The sequence below is a fragment of the Centrocercus urophasianus genome, unplaced genomic scaffold (assembly GCF_019232065.1).
Source record: "Centrocercus urophasianus isolate 14NV4802_14NV808 unplaced genomic scaffold, USGS_Curo_1.0 seq_12, whole genome shotgun sequence".
NCBI classification, from domain to species: domain Eukaryota; kingdom Metazoa; phylum Chordata; class Aves; order Galliformes; family Phasianidae; genus Centrocercus; species Centrocercus urophasianus.
Window position 1 is genome coordinate 22,517,240 of NW_024884364.1, and position 17,506 is coordinate 22,534,745.

Here is a 17,506-nt window from a genome sequence, read left to right on the forward strand (position 1 = left end):
CTCTCTGTGAATGACTGAATTGTCCTTCAGTCTTCTTTCTCAGCTTTTCCAGGTGTTGTGTGTATTGTGGAAGACAGGAATTTGCTGTAACTTTCTGTTGTATTTTATATTACAACTATTAACCACCTTGTTGGTAACTACTACGAAAGCAACCTTCTGCTGTTTGCTGCCCTTGAATTGCTCCTGTCAGTTGTAATACTTTTCCCAAATATTCTTTTTAATTTTTTTTTTTTTTTTTTTTTTCCTTTGCTTTTTACCAGACTTTATAAGGGAAACAAGTCTTGCCTTTGTACAGTGCTGTGAAATGCATGGAGTAAACAAATGAGGAGGCGGGGGACGGGGAGAGAGTGGGAGTTTGTTTGCCTCATTGCTTGGCTTCCCTTGTGCCAATAGCAGGGCTTTTAAAAAGAAAAGAAGAAAAGCAAATTGGATTGTTAGCAGTGTCCCTTAGGATCATAAATGAAGGGAGGATTGTGTATGTAATTCATAAACATCCTGAACTATACGCCTTCTATTTCAACTTATTAGGGCATGAAGTGGTGCCTGCCAGGTTAATTTCACACTGGGGAGTTCAGCATTCATGCAGTACTTAATTTCCTCCTCTATACAAAGCTGTGATAAGGAGAGAATAAGGCTATTTGAATATTTGATTCCAAAGAACTCAGTGTAAAGAAAAGTGTCTTAGAAGTGGTTGCAAGATGATTATAGTTATTTTTTTTTAGATAGTTTGGAGAGCAACGTGAGACCATTTATTTGTCACTAATAGGAAATATGCCTTTTGTCGAGCAAACCCATATTTTACAAAATCTTCTTTATAGATGAAATTATTGTTTTGAATTCAGTGTGTGGTGGGCAAACAACAAAAAAGAAAAATGACTTGCATGTACCACCAAGCTCTTCTCTTTTTCTCATCTTTCTTCCAAAAGAAGGATGGAATCATATAGTTTAGAATAGTGGTCAATCTTCTGTTTTTCGTGGTTTTAATGGCTAAGATGCTTTTAATATTTAAGAGAAGTGCAAGGACAATCCCAGCCAAGTGCCTATTTTTGCTTCCGTGATGTGATATCTGAACATGAGCAGAGAGTGTCAGCTGTTGGCTGTAAACAGGGCTGGGAACAAATTTTTATTTATATTTATATCAAAACTCATTTGACGTGAGCATCTAAGTTGCAACCTCTTTTCCCTCTGTTCTAACTACAAGAATTATTTGAAGTTCTACCATGGATGCTGATTGATTTTCAGTTTGTGAGAGCTGGATTCAGCTAGTCTGGGAAGGTGGTGAAGACTGATTCCCAGTGTTTTGCTTTAGCCTTTCTCTAAAAAGTAAATCCTTTTTATAAGATTTCTTCTAAAACATTTATATGTTCAGGAAAGAGACTTTCCGAGTCTTGAGGTGTGAATGGCTGGAAATTGCAAATGTTAAGGAACTCAGAGTTGAGAGTTATTAGGAGTTGAAGTTTTGATGGGAGTAAAATAAACTATTTTCCCTACTGCCCTTGAAGACCAAAGTAAACTTGAATTTGTTTAGGAGAGCTGACTGGGGTTTTGTGTGGGCTCCTTTTACTCATGTGTAAGCTCAATTATCTTTTTTTTTTTTTTTTTTTTTTTTTTTTTTTTGTAAAAAACAAAAAAGACCATTTAATATGAGAATTAATTGCCCAAGGTGTACAAACTTAAACAAAGTGAAGGCTCTCCCCCTTTGTGGTGCGTAGAGCTTATACAGAGATGTTTCTGATGTTTGTAGGAAGCATACCCATCAGTAACAGTGGTTCTGTTGTTACTTGACTGTTACCTAATTCTTTTATCTGTTTATGTTTTTAGCATCAGCAGACATTTTTGAATCAGCTGAGGGAGATCACTGGTATCAGTGACATCCAGGTACTGCAACAGGCACTGAAGGTAAGATAGTTGTAGGGAAGTTCCCTACATGTATCTAAATGCTTAAAACTTGTCATTAGCTGATGGTGAAAGCCAGAAAATGGCATGCTTTCTTCTATCTTTCCTTCCTTTCTTTCATCCCATTTGAATTATTTTTAGATGTATGTTTAGGGGGGTAAAAAAAGTGATGGCTAATTCACTTCAGAAGCAGGCCTGATCTGTTTTGGTACTGAGATTAAAAAAAAAAAATAAATTAATCTGGTGATCAAACATGAAAAGACAGGAATGGTATGACTTGCCCAGAAGGTAACCTTTGGCTCAGGTGTTTTGAGTACTTTGATGCTAGTACAGCTGCTTGACACCTGATGAGTTAAAATCTTGTTTTCTTATCAAGGTGTAGATAATTTTTTCTAGCACGGACAGATCCTGCTTAGTGTGCAGAACAAAGAACTCTTCCTGAACTTGTCACCTTTTGCTAATTTGGCTTTGTTTCCGTGCTTTCGCAATCATCACACATTCCATCACATAACAAGATGTTGCAAGAACGGCAGATTTCTGTGTTGTCTTTCCCCAAGTAGATACAAAGAAACTTCCACTGCCTCTTCTAAGCAGAGCTTTTTAGCCATTTATGAATGGTTAATTACATTTAGTTTATTTAAAATATGGGTATAGTTGTTGCTTCTGATTCAGCTTAAATAATGTACACAACTGCCTTTCAGAATCTAGTATTTCTGGACTTAAAAATGAAATAGTATATTTTTGGAAGTGTATGGTTAACTGCTGTCCAAGTCTGAATGTGGTCATTGTGCAAGTTGGTGGGTTGACCTATGCTACAATATCCTTGTTTTCATACAATGCTTTATATTTATTTTGGTTAGAAAAAGTGAAATATGTAAAACATGCAAGCATGGAAAATTTGCTTTTTAACAAATATTTCACCTGAAAATGTGGTATTTCACTGATCTGAAACAAACAAACAAAAAAAGTGGAGAAATTCTCACTTTTTTTTTTTTTTTTTTTAATATATGTGGTTAAAGGATAGCAATGGTAATTTGGAGTTGGCTGTGGCTTTCCTCACTGCAAAGAATGCCAAGGTACCCCAGCAAGAGGAGGCAAGCTACTATCAGACAGCACTTCCTGGAAATGACAGATATATCAGTGTGGGCAGCCAGGCAGATACAAGTAAGTATTTTTTCTTTTCATAAGTTTAGTATAAAGGCAAGGAAGCTAAAAACTTGCCTGTGAGATGACTGATAATTCTTACTTAACAACTCTGAGACTGTTACGTATATTTTCATTCCTTATTTCAACATCTTGGTTACCTTTTTCTTTTTTTTCTTTTGCTGATAAGTTAGTCAGAGGGTGGATACCTGGGCTTTCAATCTTTTTTTTTTTTTTTCCCTTATTGTAAGGTTTATTTGTGGGATATGTAGTACATAATTAAAGTCAAAAAGCAAGTAGTCTGACAGTTAAAAGAAAAAAATTGTTTAGAAGAGCCTGTGATGTGTTTCCTAATATGCTTGAGTAGCTTTGCCCTAGTAGGGGTGACTTTGCTAAAGAGACCAGTGTAAGTTTAGATTTTAAGTTTAGATTTGCATTTAGATTTGCATTTTGCAGTGAAAGACTAGGTATTCAGTATGTGAAATTAATATTAAAAATGTTTCTTTTTAAGCAGTTTAGCATCATTGATATGTAAGGTCCGCAGAACTGTTTTTCTGAGTTTTGTAGATTCAATGTCTTTGCTTACATAGGTACATAGTTAATTTCTTGGAGAAAAACTAAGGATTTTAAAGTAACTGTACATTTTATACAATGGTGATGAGAAAACTACCGATAGGAGAGGCTTTGTGTTGTTGTGGTCCTGCATATTAAGTTTGTTCTGCAACTAAGCATAGGAAATAACAAAAGCAAGCTTGAACTTTTGCAGAAGGATTGTAAAAGCCAAGTTTCTTGATGCTGTATTTCCTTCCCAAAATTCTAAACCTTGCCATACAATATTTTTATATACAATACAATATGTATTAATCCTTTGATTATGTGGGTAGTACATCTATGTAGCTTTTATGAAATTAGCAGAATATTTAGCTTCAGGCACAGCAGGACTTTCTTCCTTTATTTCACTATTAATGGGTTGGCTCTGGTTTTAGTATTGTTTTTTTTTTTTTAAAGTTTATTTGGAACTCATTGCTCATGGTACAATTGTCTTACAGTCCTTGACACCTTGGAAGAAACTCCTTTTTTAAGATGTTATTCTTGCAAACCGGAGTTGAGTTTATTCTCAATATCTCAGTTGTGAAAACTGTTTGAATTGTTGCTATTAGTAGCATCTCTGTATAAAATCCCCTTACTTTTAAAAAGAAAACACACATTAAATCCCATATCTGCTTAATTTGTTATGTCTGAAAATCAGTTGAGTAAGCAGAGACTGTTTTCTATGGACTTAGCACTGTTGACGTGGTCTCCAGTAATGAAGATGTACTGTGGCAGTGCAATAGTAAACTGGAATCTCTTGCAGTCTGCATTTGATTGGATTTAATGTTAATCCCGCTAATCAAAATGTTTAGCTTTGGCATCACTTGATGTGTTATTCAATCTTATTAAAGGTATGAAGTGGTAGGGTATATAAGACAAGGAAAAGTTGGTCTTGCGGAGTCAACATTAACCACAATTGATGGTCAAATTGGTAAGAATTAGCCTTTAGTTGCAGATTCCAAACTGGATTTCAGGATATTCTGTTTTCTAGAGGGCTGAAAGCAGACCTGAATTCTCTACTATTAAATATTACTGCAGACCAGTAGTCAAGGTATCTTGGCCAATTCTTCTTCACTTTGGGGAGGCCTGGAAGCAAGAACTGATCATCTAGAGCAGAGCCAAAGTCTAAACCAATCTGATTATATCGCTCCTCTCCATCTGTAAAACAGTTCTAGTGAAAGCTTCTTGTAGAAACTTGCATTTTTCTCCTTATGTTTCACTGCCTGCAGTTATTTTTGATTATGAATTTCAAAAATGTAGCATGTTTAAGATGGACAAATTTTAGGGCACTACATTGGGTGGTGGTGCCAAGTTAGGGAGTATGGTGAAAGACTGTGGATTAGAGATGAGAGCAGAAGGCTGGATATGAATGGGAAAATATTCAGTAATGATGGCTTCAGCCATCGACACTCCCCTTTAAAAAGAATGTTATTACCACATCTCAGAAACTATGTGGACTTGCTGACAGTATCTTGCCTTTTAAATTTGACTCCCTTTTACTATCTCACATAAGTATAATTGCATGAGGATAATTATAACTCACTCTTATCATTCCTTACTGCTTAACTGCGTGTATGTATTTGGCACTTAGGAAGTTATGAGTCACCTAGGTTTGCAGTCCCACCAAGTTAGATCATTCAAACTGAGGCAGTAACAGATAAATATCAGAGCTCTTTTTTTTTTTTTTACCACAAAAAAACCCTCCAGCCACTAATGGAAATTTCTGAACATATGCATTGCATAAAAAGCACATCTGAAGTATTCAGTGGGCTTGACTGATGTTTCTTTGTAATGGTTACTTAGTTAAAACTGTATATAACAAGAAATCATATTTTAACAATCAGCCTGGATTGTGCTGCATTGGCTCTTTCAAAAACTGATGGTGGTCGCTCAGCTGAGCACTTAGGTTGCATTCAATATGGTAGGAGGTATAAAGAAAACTGTTATTAGCTTATGTAGCATTTCAGCAGTTATGAAATGTGTGGAAAACAGTTTGCATAAGTATTTAGTCTCTTTAAAATCCAAGAGTGACTTGCACAGTCATTGTTATTCAGGATACTTGCCTTTTTGCCTGTTCAAAACAGTATGTGCAAGCACCTGCAAGTGCAGCTTTTTCATGTCAAGTGATGCGTGCTTCATCTGATCCCCTTGCAGAGGTGGTATTACTCTGCAATCTGTTAGAGAGCAGAAAGTGCTTAAATTGCAACATACATGGGAAGAACTTTTAATCTACGATCACTTTAATGTTCTCCTTTATTGTGTACAACCTAGGCACCCTACTTAAAACAAAAGAAGTAGTAAAGTAGTACTTTCCAATATTTTCTCCTCATTGATATCTCTAGAAATTATTTGCATTAATTTAGAGAAATTTCATCTGTGGCTGCACATCAGAACTATTGCATTGCCAAGCATTGGCAATTTTCCTTCTCATTGTTTGAGAAACTTGCAGAACCTAGGGTTAAAGGAAGCAGCAGAATAAAAAGAAGGCGTAAGTATTGTCTTTGTGTAAAGCAAGGTCAGGACAAATTCTCTTCTACTCTTCTTTCAAAAATTTAGGAATTCCTTGTTGAAAAAAAATGAATTACCCGCTCTATAGCCAAGGCAAAAAACTTGAAGCCTTTTTATAAGGACATTGTACAATTGTGAAATGCTACACACACCAATTCTAGAGAATTGTAGAATTCGTTGATTCTGGGGACCTGTTTTTTTTATCTTCACGTTCCTTGTGGTGGTTTCAGAAAATCATTCACTCAGCTGATGTTTATATAACCTGTTTCTTAATAGCTCTTGTGTTGTAGAGACTCTGAAAAGTTCAGAGCAGCACATTCTGGTGTTTCACAGACCTTTTTGACTTCTAATATCTTACCTAAATTCCTCTTTTTTTCTTCAGATTTAGCACTTTTGCTCGTTGTGGTATCTCCTGTGGAGATCAGAGTACAGTTCATCACTTTTGTCTTAGCTCAAATGTTTCATGGCTCAAGATGATAAATCTTGGTGTCCTGATTTTCCTTATATTAAGATGAAGAGCCCAAGTTTTCCAAACCATTGCCCACGTTCTTTACCTAGTGCCATTTTTTTTTTTTTTTTTTGCTTCTCTTATAGATCCTCTCTAATTGTTCTTAAAATGCTGTGCTCAGAACAAAAACCAAGATTGTAGCTGAGTTCTTATAAAAAATGGAATAATTTATCTAAATGTCTATATAAGTATTCTGTTATATCTCAGTGCAACACTTTGTATTTTCAATACTGTGATGATGTGAATTGCAAGGTGAAAGTGAATCAGCTGTAGCTCCTAAGTTCTTGACGTGAGTCCTAGCCAATCCCCATTCTGTAGCTATGTTTTACTGTTTCTTTGAGCAGAATTTTGCACTATTTTATTCTGTCACCATAGCCAACTTGGATATCACTGTGTCTTCATGACACTTCCATCTATTTCAGGGATTATTTGTGTCATGTCCTATTCAGGTTCCTGGTAATGTCTCCAGCATGGTGTGGCAGGATACCCTGCTTCAAAATGTCAGGAGGCTTTTCAGGCTCTCTTTTCATTTTACTGATTCACTCGTTCCTTTGCGCTGTGGCTGTATCTCTCCTTCCCATTTCTGCTGGTGTGAGAATCGTCAGTTCACTGTGCTATCATCCTGACAGTAAGGATGGAAGGAGCATCTGAGATGAAGAAATTGCTGTGAGATAGCAGTGGTTCATGTTTGCTGGTTATTTCGTAGATAGACAGTTTTTGTCAGAGCTGTTTGGGTTGGCTAAGCGTGTGCCAGGGTGCTGTGTGTTCTTGCCCCATCCAGTTTTAACAGAAATCGGCCTGTACAAACAATTAAATTTCTTTAGTCTTCTCTTAGGAACCCATGTCTATCATGATGCCCAATGTTGTGTCATAGACTGTAGAATGTATCTTGCTTAGCTCTGGAAGTGTAAGTAATCTCTATTTCTTTCTTTTTCTTCTTATAACGTTAGTGAGTTCAAATTGCAGTCTTGCAGGATTTTTTACTTGGCACCTGCCTCTTGAACCCATCAGGCTTGCCCTTTCATTTTCCTCTCCCTGTGCTTGCAGTTGCATCACTGTCGTTGTCTATTGCTTGTCCTCGTGTTTAATTGCTACTCCAAACCTGTCCCTCATACTGAGTTTCCCAGCCTACTTAAATTCAAAGTTTTTATTCTCAGCCTCCTCCTGGTGCAAATAATAAGCTGATAAGACAGTAATTATTTTAATGACCTAGGCAATTACCAAGTAAGAAGCATTTATTTAAATTATGGAAAAACTTCCCAAGTAAGCAGAATGACAGGGTTTTATCAAAAAGATTGATATATGTGTATGTGTATCTGTGCATTTACTATATATGTATTTTTGTCACAAATCTCAACATTCAATTCAGCATTGCTTTATATAATTACAAGCTGGCTTTATGGACCAGAAGTATACATCATTATGTAACACTTTTGTGGAACAAAAATACCTCACTTAATAGAACAGCTTATTAATTCTACATGCTAATTTGGTTTGAATAAACACCATAAATATGCTAAGCTAAACTGTTTTGATGTGCAGTTTTTCCTTTCATACAGGTTCTTTTTTTTTTGAGAAGCAAACTTTCTTTGTTTGCTTTGTAGTTGTGGCTTAATTAAGAACATGTTTGCATTTTCAAAGGTGGTGGTTTACAGTAAGAAGTACCTTTATGAGTGTAAGATGCTGAGAACTGAGGTGTTATTTGGCCTAATGAGAGGGGTAAACAAAATCAAGTTTGAAAGCTCAGTGACTGAATTTGGCTTTCTTGTTCTTTTTCTTTATACCTTCATAAAATCTGTCCTTCAGACAAAATGATTATACAGGTTTAACTGCTGAAAACTGGACACGTTTTCACTAAATAAAATCTCTCTGTAAGAGTTCCCAAAACATAAAGTTGCTAAAACAAATCAACAGCAACAACAAGCCTGTGTGAATTTCAAGTATTACAAGTACATGCATATAGTCTATAACTTGCTGATAAGGATGCAAACTATGCTATTATGTAAACTGATTTTTTTAAAAGTTAATAATTTTTTTTAAAGAGGAGTTTAGTTTCAGATTGTTTCCCTTCTATTATGGCTTCTGTTGAGATCTCTTATTTACAGTTTAAGATTCAAGTCATACCTGAGCTGTTGTGGCTTAATGAGTTACTGTGTCAGCTGAGATGTTGAAAAAGATCTTGAATGTGCTCCAAGAACAGCACACAAGTTGAAATATGTTAGCCTAAATATCCATTAATTTTACATTTGCTACAAGCTAAGAGCTTACGTGCAGTAGGATACCAAGGATCATCTGACACTGAGCTTATTTTTGTGTCTTAGCAGTAGGGAAATTCTGTATGACATGCAACAATTGCACTGATCACAGTAGTATCTGGCAGCAGATCTTTGCCGTATTGTCTTTTTTTAAAATGCAGATCATGAACACTTTGTACACAAGACTAACATTTCTGGAGGGAATCCTCCTCCAATCCCTGCATGCCAAAGAAAACTGTTCTGTTGATTAACTTTCTGAAAGAAAGTGAAAGTCAGGGATTTGGGGCCTTAATATTTAAAAGATATAATCACTTTAATATGAATGCAAAAATGTCTTTAACACATAAGATTGTGGTATAAGTTAAAGAAGAGTGAGGAGCTGGAGAGTTGCAGAGAAATTGGAGAAGTAATGGAAGCTGGAGTTGATTTTGACCTTGCTAGGTTTTCCTGTGTTGATCTTTATAACAGTGGGAGCTTTTGCAAAATATTCAGCTGTGTTATGAGTGTTATGTGTTATGGAAAATACTGTCCATCTTCTTTATTGTTGTATAAAAGTTTCATCACTCTTACTTTAGAAAAGATTAGCTAATGGATTCTTCTTCTTCATAAGCCCTGCTTCACCACACAGCATGTGTGGCTTATCTCATGTTCAGTTGTAACCACTATTGTAACTCTTAGAAAAACAGGTATTGTCCAGTGGAATTCTCCAGTTCGTGTGGAACTACCTGTGAATGTGTAGAATGTAAGCAATGCATTTTAGAGCATAATAGGTAGCACATGTAATCACAGGACACTATAATTGCTCTTGTCCTTGCTATACTTGCTTCTGCTCATAGGTTGTAGAACGTAAGAATGCTTGTATATGACCCAGGTTGAGGTACTATTTTAGTCTGGATTGCTTTGTTCTCACCATGACAGCTCACATATCAGAACTCCTGTGGGTCTGACTTCTCTTGATGATTCCTGTAGTGTTTAAGAAGGAGAAGTTCAGACATCTGAGTTACAGTATCCTTTTAACATGCCAGAATGTTTGAGCTGACTGTTTAAGCATAAGAATGAAATTATAAAGTGTGGTCTTAGTGTTTTTTCATACTTTCAGATTATGACAGGTTCATGGTTTAATTTGCAGGTAAGAGGGCTTCCTCTGAAAGCTCCCTAGATGAAACTGGTATTCAGTCATCATTGTTTGGGGGAAGAAAGGCCTAAGTTGAAACTAGTTTTAAAGATGCTGCTGTTAACAGAAAAGTTGATTTTCCAACTTCTCTTCAGTTTCAGCTTTCAGTGAGGACAAGCCATCCCGTTTTTCTGTTAACGCGTAATTACAATTTTTGTGTCATGAGTTCAGTGTAAGAAACGTCAGAGAAAATTAAGCCTGGGGAAACAGTGCAAGCTGTCTATTCAGCAGGCTGATCCATCCAGGAAAAAAAAAATATCTATACAGAGAAGGTCTTTGGGAATTGACTGATCTCTTCATGACTAGCCATCAACTTTGAATAGGTTTCTCTTCCTCGTGTAGTCTTTCAACTTTTAACACAGAAACCCTTGCTAGAGATTGCTAGAGAGCAGTCTCTTTTGTGGCTATTTAGATAAACTTTGGCCTTTGAGTAGGGAAGATAACAGTAGGGTGCCAACTCCCTGTGTACCTCTGTCTGCCACCACACCTGAAAGTCACTTTCATTTTCCCCTCTCTTTCTGTCTGGTTGACTTGCAAAAAGCAGTTTTTGGCCCTTGAAATCAGGGTAACTAATGACTTTGGTTTTTTTTTCTGAAGGCCTCCTACAGCTGACAGGCAATCCTCTTGGCCCTGACTGTGCTGAGAAATGCCCAGTTGGGGAGTGCCTGGTTTAGAGCTGTAATCTGGGCAGTAACGCTCGTTTTTATTCCAGAGGGGAAAACAAGCTTTTACCACATCCAGGAAATGTGCAGAAGGAGTAAGGATCTGATTCTTTAGTTAATCTGAACTGGAGAGGAGGTAAGAATAGGGTTGTTTTCAGTTTATTCCCTGGTTAGTAACTCATCGGGCATTCTGCACTCGTTCAAGTATAGATCCTTTCTTTGATTTCTCTGTTTACTCTCTTAATTTTCTCCATTGAGAAGGATACTTCTGACAGAAAGAAATTAGATTTAAATAAATTTAGAAAATGAATACATGGGCAGAATGGACAGGAGTTTTTTTAAGAAAGGAACTCTTCCACATGCGGTGAAACTGTGTAGAAGTCCCCATGTATGGAAACACTTGTAGAATTTGGGCTTCTTCCTGTGTTTTGGGGAAGCTAGGCACACATTCCTTTTTGAGAAGGAAACAGCTCAGGTATCGTTTTTAAAGAGAAGGTGGTTTTCACCATATGTGACCTGGAAGAAACTGATCATGGTAGCTGAAGTAGTACACTTAAGTGCATTTCTTTGAAAGGGCTTTCAGAAACAACAGGTATTTAAGTTTCACAAAACAGTGAGATAAATTTAAAGTCATTAGGAGGAAGAATGACTGTTGACTGTCATGTCCTCCTAAGAGCAAACTCCTGAGGTTTTCTTTGGTTTTGAGGTGATTGGCATGGTTAGTTGTTGGAAGAGAGCAGACCACAGGAGGGGTGGACTCAAATATAGCTCAGCAGTCCTTGGGGGTTCTGTCTCCTCTACAGTAAGACTTGCCTTTCATTCTGTTTCACGTTTAATTTTGAGAAAGATAGTTTTGCTTTTCAGATGTGATTGATCTCACTGGAGATGATAAAGATGATCTTCAGAGGGCAATTGCCTTGAGTTTGGAGGAATCAAACAGGGCATTCAGGGAGACTGGAATAACAGATGAGGAACAAGCCATTAGCAGGTAAACAAACAACTTATGTAAAGCAGAAATTAAATTAAAGAGTTGGAGATTGGCCTGTGTTGCTTTTTTATTTCTTTTTAATTTAACAAAGAATAACTTGTTTGTTTTCACTTGTGCTACTTATATGCCTGGCTTCAGGATGTTGCTTTAATATATTTTATGTTCTAAACTGGAAAATAGTCTATTATGTGTGGGCTAGGAGTTAATAGTATGTTTATCATGTTGATGTATTTGTTTAAATTTTGAGGAAGTGAATGGAGATTGAGGGTGTGTGGTCATATTTAAGTAGGACTTAAAAAGTTTCTCTTTTGTATCAGGTAACGAGCAATGAAAAACAGACAAAATAAAAACATTTCTAAAAAGCTAATAAATACTCTACCCTGTTTGTTACACTGCTCATTTTATAGTAACGTTTTCTTACCTCTGGTATGGCTGTGGTTTTGGGAGTGGGGGTTGTAATGCTATGGCTTGAGTACACTAAGAACAGCTGCTATATTTTTAGCCAATGTAGTATCATACTAACTTCTTTAACAAGTGGGATTTATTAGATTTATGTGAAGTTAATGTCTTGTTTTAAAGTTTTATGAACTTAACTTTTGCAGCTTTGGAACGATGAGAGTCCGCAAGTTAACCTTGAGTAAATTTTGCAATGTCTTTGCATAGTGTGTATTTATATATAAATAGAGATATAATTATGAAATATTTGATACTTGGACTAAGACCCGAGTGTAAGGTTGTGTGTGAAAGGTTTTTTGTTTTTTTTTCCATGGCCTTGTTCTCTGGAAAAATGGCAATGATTTGATCCTAGGGTTGGAAGATTAAGTACTGCTTGCTTGTTTAAAAAAAAAAAAAAATAAATTACATGGGGCAAATTTACCACAGTAATTCTTTTCCTCAGTAGACTGTATTAGGCAGACAAAATGGTTAGCCATATTCTCAGATTGGACTTAAATGGATAGAGTTATTCAGAGTCATTTTCATTTTCCTTTTTGAAAAAATAATGCGCTAATTTTGTGAATAAGCATTCCAACAAAGTGTGCCCTGATATTTGTGACAAAAAGCATGCAGTTATTTGAATTTAGTGTTAGATATTTTTGAAAAGTGAGATGAGAGAGATTTATATTCTCATTAATAATTGGAATAAGTTTTAAAGAGTAGCTTTTTTCTAAGACCTCAAGATATACATGTGCTCACGATAATGGAAAACGTTCTTTCCAGTTTTGAGCCAGAAGTACAGCTCTTATATGTTCCTTTTTGAAGGACAGAATTGTCATAGTTAAAGAGTTATGATTTAGCCAGATGCTCAGAAATATGGATCTATTTGGAAGAAATATGGAAATATGGAAGTCTTTCTCCTTTTTCTTTTTTTTTTAACCTCTGCTCTGCTTCTGCTGTGTTTGCTTCTTGTGTGCCTAGAAGATCTATTTTTTTTTTTTTCCTGTAGCCACTGTTATTCATTTCTCAGACTAAAAATTCCTTTTTAGTCTTACCTGCTTACCCCAGAACTAATTATTCAACTTAAATTTTAATGTGCTTTTTCTGGTTGTAGAAGATTATGCGTGGAAAAGTCATGCTACTTCACAATGTACAAAAGCATGTAGACATTTTTCAGTTATATAGAGAGAAAAATGTTGGTCTTTTATTTTGATGAAACTGTAAGAAAGGTATATTTGGTGGCAAAATTGCAAACAGCAGTGTGTGCCAGTTTAAGAGCTTGTTTCTACCAAGGGGGGTTATGGAATACCGCTTGTAACACATCTTCTATTCTTGCTGTAGTATTCTTTGGAGCATTTGTTGTACCAATCCAGCTCCAAAGCCATACAAGAATATTCAGGAACAGATTCAAAGCATGTCATGTCTTGAGAAGAGGGATGAGGCTTAGTTTCTGAATGGAGACATAGAGGAGTGAGAATGTGGGATTTTGGCAACATTAAGATACTAGATCAGTTCAGTTATGTGTCAGGGTACACCCTGGGTTGAAGGCAAATTATTTCAAAATTATACAAAAACAAGAAACAAATTTTTACTCTGAACCATTCAGTCAGTTTCATTAAGGGTAGAAGTTTAGACTGTTTAAAAAAATAATAATAATAAAAAGATTTCCTAGTTAACACCCCACAGAAGAATGTTGGCATTGGAATAGAAAGCACAATATCTGTGCAGGACTTTTAAAAACAAAAAGTAGAACAGCATGATTGTAAACAAGTCAAACTGCAGCCATTTGTTGTTGTTTTTTCCCATTTAGTTAAATAGAAACAGAAATCAAATAGGATCTCAGTAATACTTTAATAATGTAGGATGTGTGCATATATAAATAATTTAGTTGTGGAAGAATTTCTTTCAAAGGTATTCACTCTGGTTTGGGAATCTGACTTTCACTGATTTTGTTAAAGTTTCTGAGGGAGCCCTAATGGAATTTCTTGAATTGTGTAATTAATGTTGTAATTCCTCTATGTAATTGCCTTGTGTTGCTTAATGAAGACAGATCTGATTACTATGTAGGTGTTAAGAGGAGTGCAGCTTAAATGTCTTGAGTGTTCAAAAGCTGAACATCTTGTACATGGTGTGTTTAGAGCTATTTACTGTTCTCCTTTCAATCTCCAAGGGAACTTTGAATTTTCAGTGTATTTACACATATGAAAAAATATTTCCCATTTGTATAATTTTTCATGAATTGAAGGAGTTTGAGGCTGGCCAGATGAGACTTTAACTGGGGAAGTCAGTCAGGTGATTGAAAGGAGAAATTAGCTGACATGTGCATTGTGCTTAGAGTAGCAGCCTTGTAAAAATGAAAGCCTATGATGGCATAATGGTGCATGCATCCCTGGGCATTTTATTATTATTTTTTTTAGCATGGTCATGAAAACTGATGGGGACTCTGCACTGTGCATTGTCTGTATGGATAGAAGGTAGAACTAGTGAGGAATGTAGGGTAGAGGTTAAGTTTATAAGAGAGTTACAATGTTTTTGCTGAGTAGCCTGCTAGTGAACTTCTGTTCAGCATGCTTAGTGAGTTTCCTCAATGTAGTTTGGCCTGAACTTTTATCCTCTGGACACGTTTTGGCCTTGGTTTTCTGTGTTATCTAGCAAGCCCCATGCAAATGACTCTGGAAAGCAGCTTAGCTATACCTAGCTTGTTACTGAGAGATATAAAACACTGCTTTCAAGTCTCATGCAAAGCCTGGCATTAACTAACCCCCGTCTGAAAGTTACCGTCTGAACGTGATTCCAAAACTTGGCCCCATGAAGTTAGAGACATACCATTTGTTGCACATAGTTGATGGCTCTGCTGCTGGTGACAGCTGCTGTGGTCTTTTATGGTCTTAGAGAGGGTATTTCAGCTGTTTGATGAATTGCTAAATCCTCGTGCTGGCTTTCTGTAAAGTTACTCATCTTGTTGAAGAGCAAAGCATGAATAAGGTGTTTTGTCAAGGTAGAATCTCAAATCAGGACTTCATTGTTTCGGTTTTAGTGAATGTTGTTGTAAAACAGAAGAGACATATTTGCTATAGTGGGAAGTGCATTTATTTATGTAGCTTTTGAGCTGGTCACCTGATTCCATTTGAATATGCTCATTTTTATTTCAGTTTTATCATAGTTATCATTGTGACCCTCCAAAAATTTGACATTATAGAATGTACAGCAGTTGCGTTTTTTGTTGAAGACAAATAATGTTTTAGATAAACATGAGGAAAAATGGGAAATTCTGAGAATCAACTATGTTAGTAAAATGTGAAATCAGATTTGAGGGGGATCTAGAACTGAGGAAATCCCTCAATTGCTATAATAACAAAAAATATTAAAATGTACAAGAAGTTACTGTTAGGATCATTTATCAATTGAATTGCCTAGTCTTTGTGCTCTGTAAGCAGTTTGAAAATATGTATGTACGTTCAGAACTTTAATCTAGAAATATTATTGAAGTTAGAGGGAAAAGATGACTCTGCATGCAGGTGGTATGGAAAGTATTTTGATCATATTGATAAATTATTCTGAATTTGTTTCAGTCTGTCTGTCATGTAGGCAGTTTTTAAGATCCCTTCAGTTTAGTTTAAACTGAAGAATTTGGATATTCTTACTGAAAGAGAAATTATTTTAAATACATTAGTCTTTTGATTTGATTTTAATACCCTTATCAAACAACTTTTACTCTCAAATCAGAGAGATGCTGGCTGTCTGACACTTTTTGAATGAAGGACGTTTTTTTGCCACGTTTTGTCAAGTTCTGTCCCTTCATGCTTCATTATTCTAGTATATCTTGCAAGATATCTTTTGCTGATTTCACAAGAACGTTGCTTTAAACAACAGCAAAAAAATGTTACAGTTAGGAAACTGATGGCTGTGTAGTGTGAGCTTTTTCCTGCTTTTTTGTGTTTTCTATTATTGAATATTATTATTTAATATCTGTTTTTTAGTACGATGTTCAAGTTGTTGTCCTTTGGGAACTTCATTCAGAACCTAGTCTAAACCTGTCCTTTCTTTGAGATTTAGTGAGCCCAGAACCAAAGAGGGCAACCCTTCAGGCTGCTCAGACTATGTACGTGTTTGTCATACAGCTCCTGTAATGCTGTGCTTGCCAGACTTAGTAGTTCCTTAGCAGCTCAGTCTTTTGTGTAGTAGTTGGACTTGATGGTTAGGGGTAGTAGCAGTGTCAATGCCTCCCGCCAGGGAACTTTGCTTAAGATTGTGTCTATTTCTGTCTTTCAATTTAGAATGTGTAGTTACTACAAATTACCTGTAAGGTACCTGTCTAAGGATATGTGCTGATATGAAAATGCTTTATTAAGCGAAGCCTGAGTTTGGGACCATATCAGATCTTGTCGTGTGAAATAAGGGCATTCTTAATGTTAATGTGGCTTATAAATTAATTATTTACTATGGAAAGCAATTAATGCTATGGCATAAAACTGGAAATAGGTTGTCCATTTTTGAAATTTATGTAGGTAGTTTTTGTTTCCTGTCAGTAAAATAAATATTAATGACTTTGTGCTCTACATACCAGTGAAAGCATTTATAGTTGAAAGTGCAACAGTAATAGTACTGCCTGGAAGTTTTTCTTGGCCATCATATTGAATCAGACTCTTAAATAATTAATGACTTGCAAGTATGGCTTATTGTATTGATAATTCTTGTAGTAGGCCCACTCACTCACTGCAATTACTTTTCCAGAATGTAACAGAATTACTGTAATATATCTAACTGTAAAATACTGTTGTTTTTGAAGTCATAAGATTGTGTGTAAACCCACTTTGAAACCAAGTTCAGTACAACCAGTTATCAAATGATACAATTAAGATGGCTGTGTTAGTAAATGAAAGTGTTTTACATCTTCTTTTGCTTCGGCTCACTTTTTTTTTTCTTTTCCTTCCTTCTGTTCCCAAAGAGTTTTAGAAGCCAGTATTGCAGAAAATAAAGCAAGTTTAAAGAGGACGCATCCAGAAGTATGGAGTGACTCTCCAAACCCTTATGATCGGAAGCGACAAGACAACTGTCCAGTGGGGTTGAAGAATGTGGGAAATACGTGCTGGTTTAGTGCTGTCATTCAGGTAAGCACCATCTTTGATCAGCTCCTCATTGCATTTAACATGACGTGAGTTGTCTTAAGGGAATAACTAAAAATATCTATTTTCCTAGGAAGTTTAGGGCATTGTATGAGAGATTCTTGAGTACTACTTTATTTGCTGCGCATCTTAACATGCTGAAGTTTATAAAGTACTACAGCATAACCAAGTAAAGCTTCAAATTGTGAGATTTTAATGATTTTTTAATTAAAAAGTTGTT

General features: G+C 35.9%; 1 protein-coding gene across 2 annotated transcripts in view; it reads left to right on the top strand.

The window, feature by feature from the left end:
* USP25 (ubiquitin specific peptidase 25) overlaps positions 1-17,506 on the top strand; it is an 89,223-nt gene that overhangs the window by 17,145 nt on the left and 54,572 nt on the right. For both annotated transcript variants that reach the window (XM_042809699.1, XM_042809700.1), the window contains exons 2-5: positions 1,822-1,899; positions 2,916-3,060; positions 11,602-11,725; positions 17,109-17,271. In XM_042809699.1, the coding sequence (XP_042665633.1) occupies positions 1,822-1,899; positions 2,916-3,060; positions 11,602-11,725; positions 17,109-17,271 (510 nt within the window). The remainder of the gene's footprint in view (positions 1-1,821; positions 1,900-2,915; positions 3,061-11,601; positions 11,726-17,108; positions 17,272-17,506) is intronic.